The sequence below is a fragment of the Mirounga angustirostris genome, unplaced genomic scaffold, assembly GCF_029215605.1.
Source record: "Mirounga angustirostris isolate CCGP_5_RB_7025 unplaced genomic scaffold, mMirAng1.0.hap1 SCAF_6, whole genome shotgun sequence".
NCBI lineage: Eukaryota > Metazoa > Chordata > Mammalia > Carnivora > Phocidae > Mirounga > Mirounga angustirostris.
In genome coordinates this window covers 121,805,145-121,822,307 of record NW_026991714.1, presented here as the reverse complement: position 1 = coordinate 121,822,307, position 17,163 = coordinate 121,805,145, and the positions used below count along the sequence as shown (strand labels likewise).

Sequence of the window (17,163 nt, the reverse complement as noted above, 5' to 3'; positions counted from 1 at the left end):
GGGAGAGAGAGAGAGAGAGAGCGCACACAAGCAGGGGGAGTGGCAGGCAGATGGAGAAGCAGGCTCCCCTGCTGAGCAGGGAGCCCGATGCGGGGCTCGATCCCAGGATCCTGGGATCATGACCTGAGCTGAAGGCAGACACTTAACTAACTGAGCCACCCAGGGGTCCCTTGATGATTACATCATTTTAAACAACAAACTACACCTAGTTAATAGTACTGTAACAATATGTATCATTTTGCAAAAGGTCTCATATTCCAAATAAATCATTTTAGGCATACAGGCCAAAGGACAGATGTATAGTGGTTTTGCCAAATGAAGTTGACGGTTATAAAATACATATGTAGACCTGAATCACATTCTTATCTTTTTTTCTCATTTTCTTTTTAAAGATTTTATTTATTTATTTGACAGAGAGAGAGAGAGCACAAGCGGGGGGCGGAGGGGCAGCAGGCAGAGGGAGAGAGAGAAGCAGGCTCCCTGCTGAGCAGGGAGCCCGAAGACCTGGGCCTTGATCCCAGGACTCTGGGATCATGACCTGAGCCAAAGGCAGATGCTTAACCGACTGAGCCACCCAGGTGCCCCTTCTCACTCATTTTCACTTTCATCTAAAAACATGGACAAATCTTCTAATTGAAAAAACCCTGTCTTAATTCTATATACTTTTTATTTTCTCTTTTCTTTCATATCTAAGGATCTTAAAAGAAGAGCTTCTAAGTAGTTTCTTTATAACCTATGGATATAGATTCATATAAAAGATCCTGCTTCTGTTTTATATTAGTGGCTAGAAAGCCCTTGACCAAATTTGGGGCCCATGTCTTATACCTTTCGCTGTATACATTTTGGGACTTTACTATAATTCATCTTCATTTTATTTTTCCAGTAGTCCTATTTCTTTTTCTTTAACACCCTCCCACCCTTGTTTTTGTATTTTTGGAAGCTCCAATAAAATTTTTGGGAACAAATTGAGTTAATAAACATATATACACACATGCTTTTTTTTTTTTTTTTAGTAAGCTAAGGCAGAGCCAAGTGATTAGAGCAGGAAGAAATTAATACAAGATGATCAACACCAAGACATCCAGATGACGTTACTAAAATATGAAGAATTGGGGTGCCCGGGTGGCTCAGTTGTTAAGCATCTGCCTTCGGCTCAGGTCATGATCCCAGCGTCCTGTGATTGAGCTCCGCATTGGGCTTTCTGCTCGGCGGGAAGCCTGCTTCTCCCTCTCCCACTCCCCCTGCTTGTGCTCCCGTTCCTGCTATGTCTGTCTCTGTCAAATCAATAAATAAAATCTTTAAAAAATAAATAAATAAAATATGAAGAATTAAGTATCAGATGAACATCTATGCAGAAAAAGCAAGTCACATGTAAGACAAAAAGATTAGCCATATACAGCTCTTCAGGGCAATACTTCAATGCCAAAAGACAGTGAAGCAATGTCCTCCAATTTCTGAGAAAAAGCGTGATGCAAGACCTTTATGTCCCGCCAAACTGATCTTCAAAAACAAATGTAACAAACAGGTATTCTTAAGCATGTACTTAGTTTAACCTCTCTTGGAAAAACTACCATTTCAAAAACCTAGCCAATCAACATGTGAGTCAAAATAAAATACAGAGGAATGGAGAAGCCAGAGTAAAAGGATTGATTGTAAGTATTGGGCCCATTTAAAAGTAGAATTAAGAATAAGCAATTGTGTTGGAGCTAGAGAGTATTATGCTAAGTGAAATAAGTCAGAGAAAGACAAATGCCATATGATTTCACTCGTATGTGGAATTTAAGAAACAAAACAAATGATCATGGGGGAAAAGAAGAGAGAGAGAGGCAAACCAAGAAACAGACTTAACTACAGAGAGCGAACCAATGGTTACTGGAGGGGGAAGGGTGGGGGCGCGGGGGAAATAGGGGATGGGGATTAAGGAGTGCGCTTGTCCTGATGAGTACCTGTGTTGTATGTAAGTGTGTGGAAATTATCGAGCAACATGTGAATTTTATAAATACTGATAATGGTAAAAAAATGCTAATGATAATAAACACCTTACAAAACAGACGAAGATATGGGAAGAAGCAGAAGTATTTTCATTGCTTCATGTTTTATAGTGAGTTAATAGATAGTATAAAGTTAATACATATAGGCTAAAAATATCAAAATTCTAAATGCTGAGCTATAGTTTTTCACAATTTCTCATTTGTTCATTGTAGAGGGCTCTTTAAGAGCTAGTAGCTCTTGTTTAAAGACACAGTGTCTAAAGCTCTGCAATTCCTTCCATTTCCAAAATGTTTCTTCTATTAAATTCAAATAGAATTACATAAAGATAAATGGAAAACTAATCAGCAATGAAAATGAATCACTGATATATACAACGCAGACACATCTCAAAATCATTGCTTTGTATGAAAGAAGCCAGCACAAAAGAGTACTTGTGTAATTGCATTTACATAAAATCTACAAAAATCTAAACTAATTTATAGTGACTGAAAGCATTTCAACAGTTGTCTAGGGCTGGGAGCAGAGAGGTACGCACTGCAAAGGGGCATGAGGAATGGTTTGGGGTGACAGAAATGTTCTATATCTTGATTGTGGTGATGGTTTCTTAGGTGTATAAAATTATATAAACTCAAAATTATACACATTGAAGGGGTGCAGTTTATTGTACACATATTATACTTTAATAAGGTGATTTTAAAAACATAACTGACTTTAAAAAAAAAGCTTGGATAGTATGATCCCATTTTTCTAAAATTGTTTCCATTCTGCCTGTATACTCACAGGTGGCCACAAGAAGTTCATCAGGTGGTACTGAAATAGCAATTTTTTGAGTGATAGTATTTGAAATATTTTTTTATATTTGTTTTTTAGTTTTCCCCTGTCGTTGAGTTTTTATATTTGCAAGTGTAATTTTTACAACCACTATGGAGTCACTGATTTTAAAAACATGTATGTATGTAATATTCCATTTGTCTTCCCAAGGACTGTGCTGAAAACCTAAGGTGGGGACAGGTGGCCCAGAGCATGAGAGGAGGCCCGTTTCCCAGCTGACTCCAGCAGGGCCCAGGCGTGCTCAGCTGCTCTCCCTAGCCCACAGAAAGAGTCTATGTTTGTTCTCCTCTCCTATTAAAATGGCAGTAAACATATCAATTCTGAACAGTACACCAAAATAGGTAGGAATGACTCCAGTACATCCTGAGTAGGGCTTTCAGGTGAGGTGAGGCTGGAGAAAGTACAGGCTGTTCCAGCCTTCAGTGTGGTACCTGCAATACCCATCAGAAGACATTGCCAACGTGTTCATGGCTCGATGGGACCATACACAGGATATTTCACTGCTTCTTCACTCCTTTGTATAGGATGAAGTTGGTATGGAAAAGCATAAATAGAATTATCATAAACTCTGTAAGGAAGTGTTTTGAATAATAACAGGGTTCTGTTAAGCTGAGCAATTCATTTTGTTGTTTCTACAATACATGATGGCATTAAAGTTTATACTCTTACAAATTTGACTAGCAAGTTTTCCACCTGTTGACTCAGGTGAAAGAGTGGACTTCTGTCTGGTTTGGAATACGGGTGTTTCTTAATCCTCAGAACTGTGAATCCCACTCTACTAGGACATAAGGACATTTTAATATAAAGCCTCATAATATGCAAAACAAAATGGCTGAGTAATGACCACTAAATGTCAAAATTGTTATATAAATCATGAGGATGCCCTTATTTAAATGCTTTTAATGCAAACATTTTCTTTATACGAAAAAGTAAATGAAACAACAATACTGTCTCCCAAAAGTGTAAAAAGAACATCTGATGGCTAAAAATTTCATTTTTCTTAGCGTTCCATTTGCCTGCTCATAAAAAGCTCTGTGATTGCATTGCCTAGCGACTCTATTTACAGGCCTTGTAAGTTTGCAGTTAGCAGGTTGGATAGCATTGTAGACAGGTCCTTGCCAAGGTGGTATGGATTACTGAGATGTAGTATGACTTTTTAGAAAGAATAATAAGCCTTTATATAGCCATCAAAACCAGTTTCAGACTCCAGAGTAAATAACATTAAAAGAGATGGAAAACAACAAGTCTATTATAAACCTTTAAATTCCAGAAAACCGTATGAGATACGAGGACCCCCACCCCACCCCCACCCTCCTACCCCCCTCCCAAATGTTAAGCATTTAAACACTTGGTTGAAATTCTTTTTTTTAAGATTTTATTTATTTATTTGACAGAGAGAGAGAGCAGAAGCAGGGGGAGCTGTAGTCAGAGGAAGAAGCAGACTCCCCACTGAGCAGGGAGCCCAATGTGGGATCGAGCCCAGGACCCTGAGATCATGACCCGAGCCAAAGGCAGAGCTTAACCGACTGAGCCACCCAGGGTCCCCTTGGCTGAAGTTCTTAAAATATATTTTGCTTTAGTAGGAACACGTAAAATTAAATAATAATTTATATTCGACACTACCTGCTTGTGGTGTCACATAATCAGTGACACCACTGATTATAAAAAGTAGAGAAAATTCTTGCTCAAAAATATAAGATTGTCCCAACAAAGACTCATAACAAATTAGTAACAGCAATTTATTCTTGTCTTCCTGAATTACTTTCAATTCTATTCCTTTTAATTTTCATAGAACAAATAATATCATCATTTTTATGTTATAAATGCTACTGCAGGGAGAGGTTCTGGCTTTACACCAGAATTATCATTCTCATTAAAAATGCATGAGGTGCGTAGGTGTCTCAGTCGGTTAAGTGTCTGCCTTTGGCTCAGGCCTCATGATCTCAGGGTCCTGGGATCGAGCCCTGCATCAGGCTCCCTGCTCAGCGGGGATTCTGCTTCTCCCTCTCCTTCTGCCTCCCCACCACCCCCCACTCATGCTCTTGCTGGCTCTATGTCTCTCTCTCTCTCAAATAAATAAATAAAATCTTAAAAAAAAAAAAACGAAAAATGCAAATTCCTGGGCCAGAATCCCAGAAAGCCCCATCAGTAAGTGCAAAATGAAGCCCAGGAACTGTTTTTAACATTCTGTACACCCCCGCCCCGTGAATTCTGATGCACTCGGTCTGGGTCCCCCAGTGTGGGTGCAGCATCAATCACAGGCTATTAAAAACACTCAAGTTTTTTTTTTTCTTTTTTTTTCTTTTTCTACCTTTCTGCTTGGTCACTCTGCCTTACAAGTTTCCCCACTTGGCTTTCTTTACATTATTTGGGAGAATTTAGTGTTATCTCTAGACTTGAGCATATTTCTGTATGTTCCTTCCCTGAGCCTTTAATAAAAGATTGTTACAGAAACTGAGAAAAGCTCCACCCCCCGGAGGGCTTATTTCTCCCAACTGAGCACGTGTGATTCTCAACAAGTTCTCTGCTATGACAAGTGTTTCCCTCCATCTAATAAGGACTCGTTTTAATCAGTTTTGGTTTGGAACCTTCTCAAGAGATTTTTTTAAAGTATAACTATATTACATATCCACAACTTTTCCACAAGCCTATATACCCTTAAATAAAATTCATAAAAGAAAGAATGACGGCCTCCTATGGAATGTTAGTAGTACATGACATGTGCAAATCAAAGTGAATTCAAGACCAAGCTTCCTGCACAAAGCTGTCCCTGATCCCACCCCTCTGCTCCCCTATGCCCTGCCTACTCCTAAATGTGGGATCTCCTTCTAGAATCTCAGAGCATTACCAGTGCCTCTCTGACGGCAGTTGTCTGTTTCTGTCTTATATGCTAATTTCATGCTTACCCCCCCTACCAAAGCTTGACTTCCTCAAAGATACAAAGCCTCACAGGGCATGCCCCATGAATAAGAAAATCATTGGCTATCTAGCCTCCTTTCCCCTTTCCGTATATATATATATGTATATATATACACTTTAGGATGCACAGGGCCCTCTCACATCTACATAAGCTTTTTATTCTTTCTCCACGGACCCACAGAGATTTTATCTTTCCCTGGCTCTTTTCTATTTCCGCTCCTTCCAAACTGGTTGTTCAAAACACTTGCAAGATAGCCATTTCTAGCAACTGACTTCAATAAGGATATAGACTGTCAACTGCCATAACTCAAGGCCATCCTCTTTCTAAGCATTTTCTTGGGTTATTGCTTTGATCCAGAGCTTCTGAGCTGCCCTGGAGAAAGGCTCATGTACCTCATCCTGCAGGAGAGTCTTACTGTACTCCAGGTGGTGCCTCTCCAGAATGGAAGATCCATGAAGCTTTGCTAATGGAGACGTGGATCTAGGAGGAAGAGGATATGCCATAAGTTTAGCTGCTTAGAGATTACAGTATAGAGTCTTTACTCTCTGAGGACGTTTTCCATTTCTTTCTTCTCCCTCTCCACTAATGACTATGAAATGATCGAAAGTAACACATCGGGACTGATGTTTTAGATTTAGAACGTGAGAATATGCTCTTTATTATTTATTTTTTTTTTTTATTTTTTTTAAAAGATTTTTTTAATTTATTTGACAGAGAGAGACACAGCGAGAGAGGGAACACAAGCAGGGGGAGTGGGAGAGGGAGAAGCAGGCTCCCCACAGAGCAGGGAGCCCGATGCGGGACTCGATCCCAGGACCCTGGGATCATGACCTGAGCTGAAGGCAGTCGCTTAACCAACTGAGCCACCCAGCGCCCGAGAATACGCTCTTTAAAAAAACTCTAAAAAAAACCTAATTTGTTGAATGCATAAAATGACTGAATTATTTAAATTAGGAAGTTTGGTTCATCCCCTGCATCTTTAAAATCTTTAGGTTCCCTGGAGCTTATGGCACTGGCCTGTGACTCTCAGAACATGGAACAAACCTGTTGAAGGCCCACAGATCATTTGCATGGAAAATGTTTATTAAGAATTTCCAGGAACTGGGGCACCTGTGTGGCTCAGTCAGCTAAGCATCTGCCTTCGGCTCAGGGCATGATCTCAGGGTCCTGGGATCGAGCCCCGCATCAGCCTCCCTGCTCAGTGGGGAGCCTGCTTCTCCCTTTCCCCCTCCCCCCACTCTCAAGCTCTCTCTCACTCTCTCTCTCAAATGAATAAATAAAATCTTTAAAAAAAAGAATTTCCAGGAACCAAAATAAAAATGATTATAAAGTGATCATTTCTTTCCTCCTTCAGGACAGGGATATCAATTTTAAAGTTAAAATTCCCATTTGTTAATGGTTAGGTCACAGCTTTCTATAAGTGGGGACTGCAGTCTTGGGTGCCCTGTCTTCCTTCAAGTCTTTCTGTTTGAGGAAGGGGAAACCCTCGAAAATAACAGGGAGAGAGAGGAAGTGATGGAGAGAGGCTGAGGCCAAAGGCTTACACAGGTAATGTGAAGACTTTGTTATAGAAATATGGAACGAATAAATAATTTTTTTTTAATTTATTTATTTGACAGAGAGAGACACAGCGAGAGAGGGAACACAAACAGGGGGAGTGGGAGAGGGAGAAGCAGGCTTTCCGCCGAGCAGGGAGCCCAATGCGGGGCTTGATCCCAGGACTCTGGGATCATGACCTGAGCCGAAGGCAGATGCTTAACGACTGAGCCACCCAGGCGCCCCTAAATAACTTTAAGAAAGGAAGAAATCAGAGATAGGGGAGGCAGCCTTAGTAGAGAAGTTTCATCTTATTTCAGAAAGAACAGAACTTTAGGGAGTAGAGGAGATAGTAACAGGTCACTAACAAGTCTGGTAACCCACATGCATTAGTTAGGGAACAATCAGACTGTGTCTGAGCAATATGATAATTGATCATAATTTTATCCCATATTTAAATACCTCCTCTGTGTCAGTGCTGGAGATTTAAAAAATTAATTAAAGCTCGATTCCAGTCAGAAAAGAATGGTGTCTTTAATTCCTTTGGGTTTAAAATAAAGAAAGATTTCTGGGGAGTTAGCGATACATCCAGTCTCAGAATAACACCTCCCCAATTACTTATTAATACAAAGGAGAAAATGTACCTTTACATAAAGAGATCTCCTGGATATTGCCCATAAATAATTTAACTAAACCTCATAAATAATGGGACAAATTGCTATCATGGGCCTCCTGATGTGCTGAGAAGGGCATCATCCATGTTGAATTCCCACCAAAAACGTTTACCCTGAGTCTGGTAATCAGGAAACCACTGGGAAAACCCAAATTGAGGGCTTTCCTGCACCAGAACTGGCCCAGACTCAAAAATGGCAATATTCAGAAAGACACAAGAAGGTTGAGGAGCTATTCCATTCAAAGAGATTAAAAATACTGGACAACCAAACACAAGGGGTGATCCTTGATTAGATCCTGAATCAGAGGGGATAAAAAGCTATAAAGGACATTATTGGGAAAATTGGAATCATTTGAATAAACATTCTATATTGGATAATAGTATTGTACTAATGTTAAATTTCCTCAGGGTGATCATCATGTTGTGTTTCTATGGGCAAATGTCTCCCTTATTCTTAGGAGATACATGCTGAAACATTTCAGGGTAAAATGTCATGATGTCTGCATGACTCACAGATGGTTCAGTAAAAAGAAAAAGAACTAATTTATATACATACACAGACACACACACATATGTATAGACATATTTGGAGAGAAAATGAATTTGGCAAGATATTTTAAAAGTAAATTTCAGAAATGTTATTAAAAGTTTCCATGGGATACTGAGAAAAAATAGTTTTTTAAATCACACCACCCATCGGGGTGGCTGGGTGGCTCAGTCGTTAAGCATCTGCCTTCGGCTCAGGTCATGATCCCAGGGTCCTGGGATCGAGCCCCACATCGGGCTCCTGCTTGGCAGGAAGCCTGCTTCTCCCTCTCCCACTCCCCCTGTTTGTGTTCCCTCTCTCGCTGTCTCTCTCTCTGTCAAATAAATAAATAAATAAATAAAATCTTTAAATCACACCACCCATCAATAATTCTCTGAATTTTGGAAGTCTGGCAACAGTAAGCTTGAAGTATGGAAAATAGCTAGTTTAGACTGTGTGACTGTCCCGAGAGAAAAATAACCAAAGGAGAGAAACTCAAGCAACAGAGATCATGGTGTGACTTGACTAGCCAACCTACCAGTTTTCCTGGTCTTTTCAAGAATGATTTTTGGAAATTAAGACTACAACAAGGGCAAGTGTTGGTAAGAAAGTGCTAAGGGGTTCTTTTAAGGTAGATGAGTAACATCCCAACTTCCTGAAGAAATCTGAGGATTATAGTGGGGGGGGGGGGGCACCACTGTCAGTATTCCCTGGAGAATTTTGAGGTGGTGGAGGAGATGACTGAAGACTGGATACAAGTAAATTTTATCCTAAAATTTAAGAAGCAGAAAATGACACAATCTGTAGATGACAGAACAGGAAGATTGACCTTTATCTCTGAAACAGTTTAAACTATTTCGGAGTTTGTGAGCACTTACAGAATAATCATTAGGAAATCCCAGAGAAGGTTTAGAAGGAGAACATGAGGCCAGGTTGATGTTATGGACACTTCTGTGACAGGGTTGGTGGGAGTGGAAGGCCATGGACCCTCTGTGTCTGGATTTCAGCGAAGCAGTTGACAGGACACCTCAGGATACCTGCAGTAGGTGCTGGAATAGTGAGTGTATCCACTCACACAGCTGGGCGGCAGAGCCCAGTGAGTGTGCTTAATTGACTGTCTTCAACCCTGGGAGTAGGTTTCCAGGATGGAAACCCTGGGCCCCAAAATTTTGCCCTTGCTCTTGTTCTGATGCATAATTTTTATCAGTGACTTGAATGAATATTAATGGAAATCATGACTAATTTTCCAATGATAAAAAACTGGAAAAAATAACAAATCCATTGGCTGACAGAGTGTGACAAATGGCGATTTCAATTAAGAGTGAAATGAAGAATCAAGAAGATGAAATTTAATTAAGATGAAATATAAACCACTTCAGATCCTGTCTGGATTATTGTGTTAAACCCGCATTTAAAGAATGACATAAATCCGCATTTAAAGAATGACATAAAAACACTAGACTGGATTCACAGAAGAATAGCAGATAAAATGACATGTGTGGAAACTTACATATAAAATGGTTTAAACAACTGGGTGTGTGCAACCAGGAAAGGAGGGGGGAGAAGAGATAATTCTCTTTAATATGAAGGAATGGCCTGTGGTTGAGAAATTATACATATTCTAGCAGCTCCAGAAAGAGACCTGAATGGGACAAACAGATGTGATTGGGAGACCAATTTCAGTTCAGTATCATGAAGAACATCCAACCATCAGAATCACCTAAGAGAAGAGCGGTGTGGCCTGTGGGCCATTATGGGAAAAAACCGGATGTGGACTTGAGGACATCGGGAGGAAGGCAGTCGAGGAGAGGCCTGCGTTGGATGGGGGATGGGATAAATTCTAACATTCCTCATATTTTTGTCCCGGTAACGGCGTTTCTTTGGGGACAAGATGGAGGAGAGTAAAGAGGCAGAAAGACAAGAGGGCTGAAAACTTAAACAAAAAGAGAGGGTGAAAGGAACGAAGGAATCAGTAAGCTTAGAGTGAAGCAGAAAACAAACTGGCTGGCAAAGTGAAGGGAACAAAGGGAACAGGAGAGCCGGAGGGAACAAGAGACATCTGAAAATCGCAAGGTTTTTAAGGCATTGTCAGAGGGTGGGCTAAGGCTGGCTGACGAGGGTGGAAACCAGAACCAAGGGGGCCAGACATTTCGGAGACAAGAAATCGGACCACGGGCACAAGGTCCAGCCAGGAAGCAGAGTCATCTGTGTCCCCGGCTGCTTCATGTCACCCTCCATGGCGACCTGATTTGTCACCATCGATATGGGAATAGTAATCGTGTTTCATTCAACCTTTTCATGAACTGCTTTTGCCAATGTCCTGTCTCCATATCTCTGTGGACTCCTGAGCAGTTCTTCCAGAACAACAGGGATGTGAAGAGCCTCAGCGAGCATCACTACTGAAGGACAGCGTGCAGCAAGGCTGTGTGATCACGGTGGCGCAGCCGAGCTGCCAGAACCAAGGATACCCGTGCTGACGTGCCCGCGGCAGGGAAACCCGCACATGGGTCGCAGTCCTTCCACGGCCACATATTCTCAGAGAGAAATGGCGGGAGACGTTCAGCTGATGGAGGGGGGACCCGCCCGGACCCCACGTGCCCCGCCAAAGCAGAGACCTCAGAGGTCGCTGCGTCCTTCCTGGAGGCCAGATGCCACATCCAGTCTGGCAAGTTGGACTTGGCCTTTCTGAGCTTGTTTCTTCCTCAGTAAAAGAGGGAGGTGACAGTCGCTCCCAGGCAGGAGTGCCGCGAGGCCTCAAGGAGGCGATGAGTGCCAAGTTCTTAGCGTGGGGCAGGACTGGGAGCTGCCTTGGAGCCGGAGCCGAGGTGGCTCCTGCACTGGTGAGCAGAGGAGAGGGAGGGAGCCCAGCACTGTCAGGAGCCTGGCGTGCAGGAGTGAGGAGGGGGGCGCGCCCGAATCTCCGGAGAGGTTGCCCGAGGCCACGGTGCCAGTCCTCTCTTCAAGACAAAGCCCCATAGCTGGAGTTGCTGAAGGTGAGAAGGCACCGCTTGCAAGGCGCTTTTCATTCACTGAGGAGATTGTTCTTGAGCACCTACTATGTGGTTTCAGATCAAATTTCATTTGATTCCCACAACAGTCTTTGAGGGGTGGGATACCCTGCCCCTTCTGTGGTTCACAAACAGAATCTCAAATAGACCAAGTGACTTGCCCAAGCTCCCCAACCAGGAAGTGGTTGGACCCCACAAACCCAGACTTCCAAGCTTGTTCTCTCTAAAATGCCTGGTGCCTCTGCAGAGGGGTAGGTGGTGTGTCAGAGATGAGGATACAGTGTGTCTAAGTCAGACAGAGCAGCTTAAAAGCCATGATCAAGGAGCTCAGCTGGCCACCGGCACTGCTGATGAATTTTGAAGAGTGTCAGGGACATCATAATAACACTTAGTATTTATTTACTGCCCAGAGGCTACCATGAGCCGAATGCTTTATATGCCTGATCTCATTTAATCTTTACAACTATCTTACTTGTTAGGTACCATTGTTACAATTCTTACTTTCCAGATGAGGAGGTCGAGGCTTACAACTTGTGAACCCAGGGAGCCCACATCTATCTGAGCTGAGAACGCGCACCCTCATTGTTGCCCTCGGTTGGGGCAGGAGGGGAAGGCGGCCGTGAAGATAAGATGCCAGGCCAGCTGCCGGAAAGCTCGGGAGCCACAGAGGAACCAGGGGAGGGAAGGGGAGTGAGCCCAGGAAGGAACGCCCTCTGGCTTGAGCTGGGGGTTGGGGCTCCACGGTGGGGTACGCGTGTAAGCCCAAGGCTGGTGCACTTTCATATATGAACTCCATACTCTGACTAACCACATTGGCGAAAGGAGGAGTGAAGGCATTTACAAATAAGGCAGGGTGCATCTGGAAATGAAAACCATGGGGGAAGGGGGCTGCAGGCGGCAAGCATCCTGGGAGAAAGAGCAGACATTTATCATGAGGGCTGAGTCTCTGAGGGAACAGATCGTGGCCCTGAGTTTCCTAAACGTGATAAAGAAGAGCTGACAAGGCTAAGAGACAGAAACAGGTTCTCTTCTCCCCCAAGGTGCCTTCAAGCGTCACCAGGACATGTCACTTACTTCATCTGATACAAATTATTGGTGCCTCTGTGGTCAATGTCATGGCAGAAGGCAGCAGCGAGCATGGCGAAGGCTTCAAGATCCGTATAGTATTTCTTTAGTCTCCCTGTCTAAAAAAAAAAAAAATATATATATATATATATATATATATATATATATAAATATATATATTTACTTAGATGAATACACCTCTGAGCAGGTGCACTGAGGCCTGCCTGCAAAGGAGAAGATGACCTGCTGTGTTTTTAGAGCAAATTGGCTTTACATCTTGGGTATTGCAGCTCATTCCTGGCAATTACAAAACCCAGCAGGTACCTGACGTTTCCTTTAAGGAGGTAAGTGTGTGAACTCTACGGGCTAATCCAGCCACGTGCTCAGGGATACCCGTGTTCTCTGGCATCATCTACAGGGGAGTTTGGGGTTTAAAGGATCCAAAATTACTGATCTAAAACGATGGACCTTGTCCACTTGTCATCACGCTCGCGAGGGAAGCGTGCAGGTTTCCCGTGGTTTGCAGCTCTCTTTACCTACCATGAGCAGAGTGAACATGGTCTGCCCCACATTGAAGCCGTGCCTCCAGTTATGGTAGGTGATGGAGCGGTACCCTTTCCTCACCGTGTACATCCACCTGGTCAGAACCTGCCGCCCAAACGAGACAGCTCCGTTCAGACTTTGGAATTGAATTCTAAAGGTTAGAAGGTCTGTGACCATCTTATCTAAGAAGATAGGCTGGTCCTGTTTACAGGGTTTAAGCTGATATATTTACAAAGTTAATAATCATTGAAAACCCAAACGGAAGTTAATCTTTTGAACCACGGGAAACACGGGCGGGGGCAGCACCAGTATCTCACAATACTTTTAATTAAACACTGTCTGACCTCGACGGGTACTTTGAATTTCTCCACCACATTGATTTCAAAAAACAGCCGCAGCCCACACTTAATCAGTTCGTGCTCTGTGATGGGGAAGTCGCTGAAGCGGAATTCGTACAGGTCCACCGCCTGCGGGTCCGGCAGGTCCTCCTTCTGTGGAGACAAGGACGGGCTGCTTCGGATTACATGCCTCTTCACCCCCTCAGCTCTCCTCTATTCTACATGGGGCGTAAAGCAGAATGAGCATGAAAGCGGACCACGTGCAATCCCCCAAGCCTCTGTGTGCTGAGCCCCGGGGCCATGCAAGGGACATGTGTGATCCTCACAACAAGCCTACACCACGGTCCCCAGTTTCCAGAGGGTGACACTGAGACTCAGCTATATTAAGAAACTTCCTGGGCGAAGGAATTCAATTCCGAATCCATCCCCAGTGGCTGTTTTCTGTCGCTGATGCTAAAGAAAATGTTTTGTTGCAACAGCCCAGCCCGTTTTCAGTACCCAACTTCTCTTTTCTCCTCTTCCAGAAATACTCAGGAAACAGTAAATGATCGCTTAATTCATTCCTATCCTGTTCTTTACCTGCTCGGTGGACTGTGGGCTCCGCCACGTGGGATCGAGGTGTCTTATTTGCCATGGCTCCCAGCGTTCATGGGGCCTGTGCCCGGGAGGTGCTTGGGAAATGTCTATGGAATGAATGATGCCTCATTCACCCCACACCTTGTTAGGATCGAGGACTGTGGATAAAACAGTGAACTTGGCATATGACGATTGACATAGCCAGGGAAATAAAAATGTGGATCTCTCCCTTAGGGAACTTAGCTTATTGAAATGGTTCTAAACTATAGATCATTGAAAGGAGAGATCTTAGAATACTCACAGAGCATAATGTCCAGGGCCCAGGGCTGGGGGGAGAAATTGAAGGCAGGCTGGAGGGGGAATTAGAGTAAGAGAGATTCTGGAAGGATGTGGATTCAGCTGATTTGGTGGAAGGCAGGGAGGAGACCATCGCAGGGGAAGAGAGAAAACTCCAGGAGGGAGAAGCTAGCAAGAGCTTTGCGGGTCCACCAGATGTGCACGCAGGAGCAATTCAGTCCAATGGGTATTTACTGAGCCTGTCCTAAGTCCTTTACACCGTGCTAAGGCCACGTCCCTCAGCAAGTTTAAGGTTTCCCAGGGGAAATATTTCATGCTCTATTTTATACAAATTTCAATACCAAATGGTAGATGGTTGTTTTAAGTAAAATTATGGTTTCTCATCCCTTAAGCCCTGAGTCTGGGTTGGTCTCTCACCCTCTTCCTTCTCTCCCTTCCCCGGGGCTCCCAGAACCCTGTGATTCTTTCTCACTCGTGCTAGTCTTGGACTGGTCACTTTAGGCAGAGATGATTTTTTTCACCCTGTAAAGCAATGGTTTGGAGCCAAGAGACCAGCCTTTAGTTCTGGGTTCAGATTAGCTGCATTTCCCAGACTGAACAAGCCTCAGTGTTCTCATCCGTGAAATGGGAATAACAATAGTAACATTTTTGTCTTTGCTGTCTTAATTGAAAAGCAATGCTAATTTCATCTGCCTGCATCACAGAGAATTAATGGAGATTCAGTTCACAAAACCCCTTTTTCATAGGACCCACCTATGTCCTTTGCTACTCCTTGTCACCTTCTTTCTCTCTCCAAACCCTCCCAGTTTCTTTGCTCATGTAGGTTCTTCTGTTTCTCTCATTCATTTATCATTTATTCATTCAACAGACATTTATTGGTTCCTATCTGTGTTGTAGGCATTATGGATGAATAAAGCAGACACTGTCACTGACCCTGAAACATGCATTCTCGTGGGAAGAGACAGACAATAAGCACATCTTTTAAAAATCGGAGTGGGAGAAGGTTAAGGGGGTGTGGTAGGGAGTACCCCATGCCACACAGACTCCCTGCTGGAGGTTTGTCTCAGCCCTACAGTTTGCAGAGTGAAGATAAGATGTAAAAATGATTTTAATGCATTAAAGACTCAGTCACACTAAAGTGTAAATGTGCATTTTAGCAGGAAACCAAGGAAGACGTTCTCAGAAGTGTGACTCCCAGGCCCCATTTGCAGTAACAGTCAAGCCAATAAAAGAGTAGTTTAGTACAAAAATTATAGGTTTTGAAGAACAGCTGTTTTAAAATCTGTGGTACAGAGGGCCGGTAAAAAAATAAAGGCTTTTGGTTGATCCGCTAAGTAGGAACTCTGGGCACCCACGGCCAGCTTTCTCCTTTCGGCAGGAACCACAAAGTTAAGCCATGATGAGGACAGTTGGGAACGCCTGCCGTCCCACTCGGCTCTGAAGCTGCTCTGCCAGCACCTGCTGAGGCTGGCTTGCTCCATCTACTCCCAGAAGGGTCCCCTGGGCACCCGAGGGGGCCTTTTCCCGGGTCCCCGTGAGCCAGGCCGTCTTGGTCTTGCCGCCTGCCCACCAGGCCTCCCCTCACCCCTCCCCACCCCCTGGCTCACAGCAGCTGGCCTCAGTTTCCCAAAGACCACATGCTCTCTTGTGTCCCCATGTCCTGGTCTGTACTGTCTTGCTTCCCCTTCTCCCCTCCAGCCGTCCCCAAGCCCCTGGCTTCAACCTCTGCCCAGGCGAACCCTGCTTTCCCATCAAGCCTCTTTGCCCAGCTCCCATCTTGCATGAGTAGAAGGAGGCCCTTGGCCTCCCTGGGCCTTTGGTGTTCACGCTCTGGAAACTCGTCCACGTGGGGCCGTGTTGTTGCCTGTATTTTATCTCCATAATGAACAGGCCTTCTTGAGCCACATAGGACCAGACTGTACTACCTTTTGTGCTCGGGAAGGGAGAGTGCACCTCGGTAACTACCAACTGAATGAACAACACGGAATTAAGGATGGGTGACGGAGGTGCTTCTTTGGGAAGTCCTCCCCGGATCTACGGCATAATCGTGAGCCGCAGGGCTTCCTGAAATGTCCCAGAGAGGAGGGAAGGTAGGGGGAGGACTTGCCTCACCTCCTTTGCCTGCATCAGCACGGGTTAACTCAGTCCTCCTTGTAAAACAAAACTGCCACTGGCATCCATGACACTAGAAACTCGCTAGTTCTCCAGTTAGAGGACGAAGGACCTTATGTCGGAGAAGCAATAAAATGGGCAGAGAACCAGTGGCTTTACAAAGAAACACCTGTTTGAGTATAAAATCTGCTCCAGGCTTGTCCCAAATCATTACTGCATAAAACTTAGGAACTCAAAAAGCAAACAGTCACGTATTTCAGAGAGGTTCTCCAAAAATTATGATCTCCAGTTACCATGATTGCATTTTCACTGCAAGCATTTTCATTGCAAACATTTTTGCCACATAACTAATTGGCTACAAGGCAATTTTTGCCGTAAAAAATAAAATCACAAAAAATAAGAGAGGGACATTTATTAAAAAGGATGTAATGAGGAGCATCTGGGTGGCTTAGTCAGTTAAGCATCCTACTCTTGATCTCAGCTCAGGTCTTGATCTCAGGGTCATGAGTTCAAGCCCATATTGGGCTCCATGCTGGGCATGGAGCCTACTTAAAAAAATAAAAAATAAAAAATAACATAAAAAAGGATGTAATAAAACACAAAAAATGAATAACAAAATGAAAAAGACTTTATTGTAAAATAAAAAAATATTTGAATATATTTAAAATGTATAGGGTAGATTCATGGCAACATGGTGCAAATAACTGATTTTATTCTGTGGATTGAACCTAAGCAACTGTCTTTAA

General features: G+C 43.5%; 1 protein-coding gene across 1 annotated transcript in view; it reads right to left on the bottom strand.

The window, feature by feature from the left end:
• PDE6C (phosphodiesterase 6C) overlaps nucleotides 1–17,163 on the bottom strand; it is a 48,453-nt gene that overhangs the window by 8,821 nt on the left and 22,469 nt on the right. Inside the window, exons 12-15 of the mRNA XM_045878446.1 lie at nucleotides 13,439–13,585; nucleotides 13,092–13,199; nucleotides 12,561–12,670; nucleotides 6,136–6,223 (exon numbers count right to left, since the gene is read on the bottom strand). Of these exons, the coding sequence (XP_045734402.1) occupies nucleotides 6,136–6,223; nucleotides 12,561–12,670; nucleotides 13,092–13,199; nucleotides 13,439–13,585 (453 nt within the window). The remainder of the gene's footprint in view (nucleotides 1–6,135; nucleotides 6,224–12,560; nucleotides 12,671–13,091; nucleotides 13,200–13,438; nucleotides 13,586–17,163) is intronic.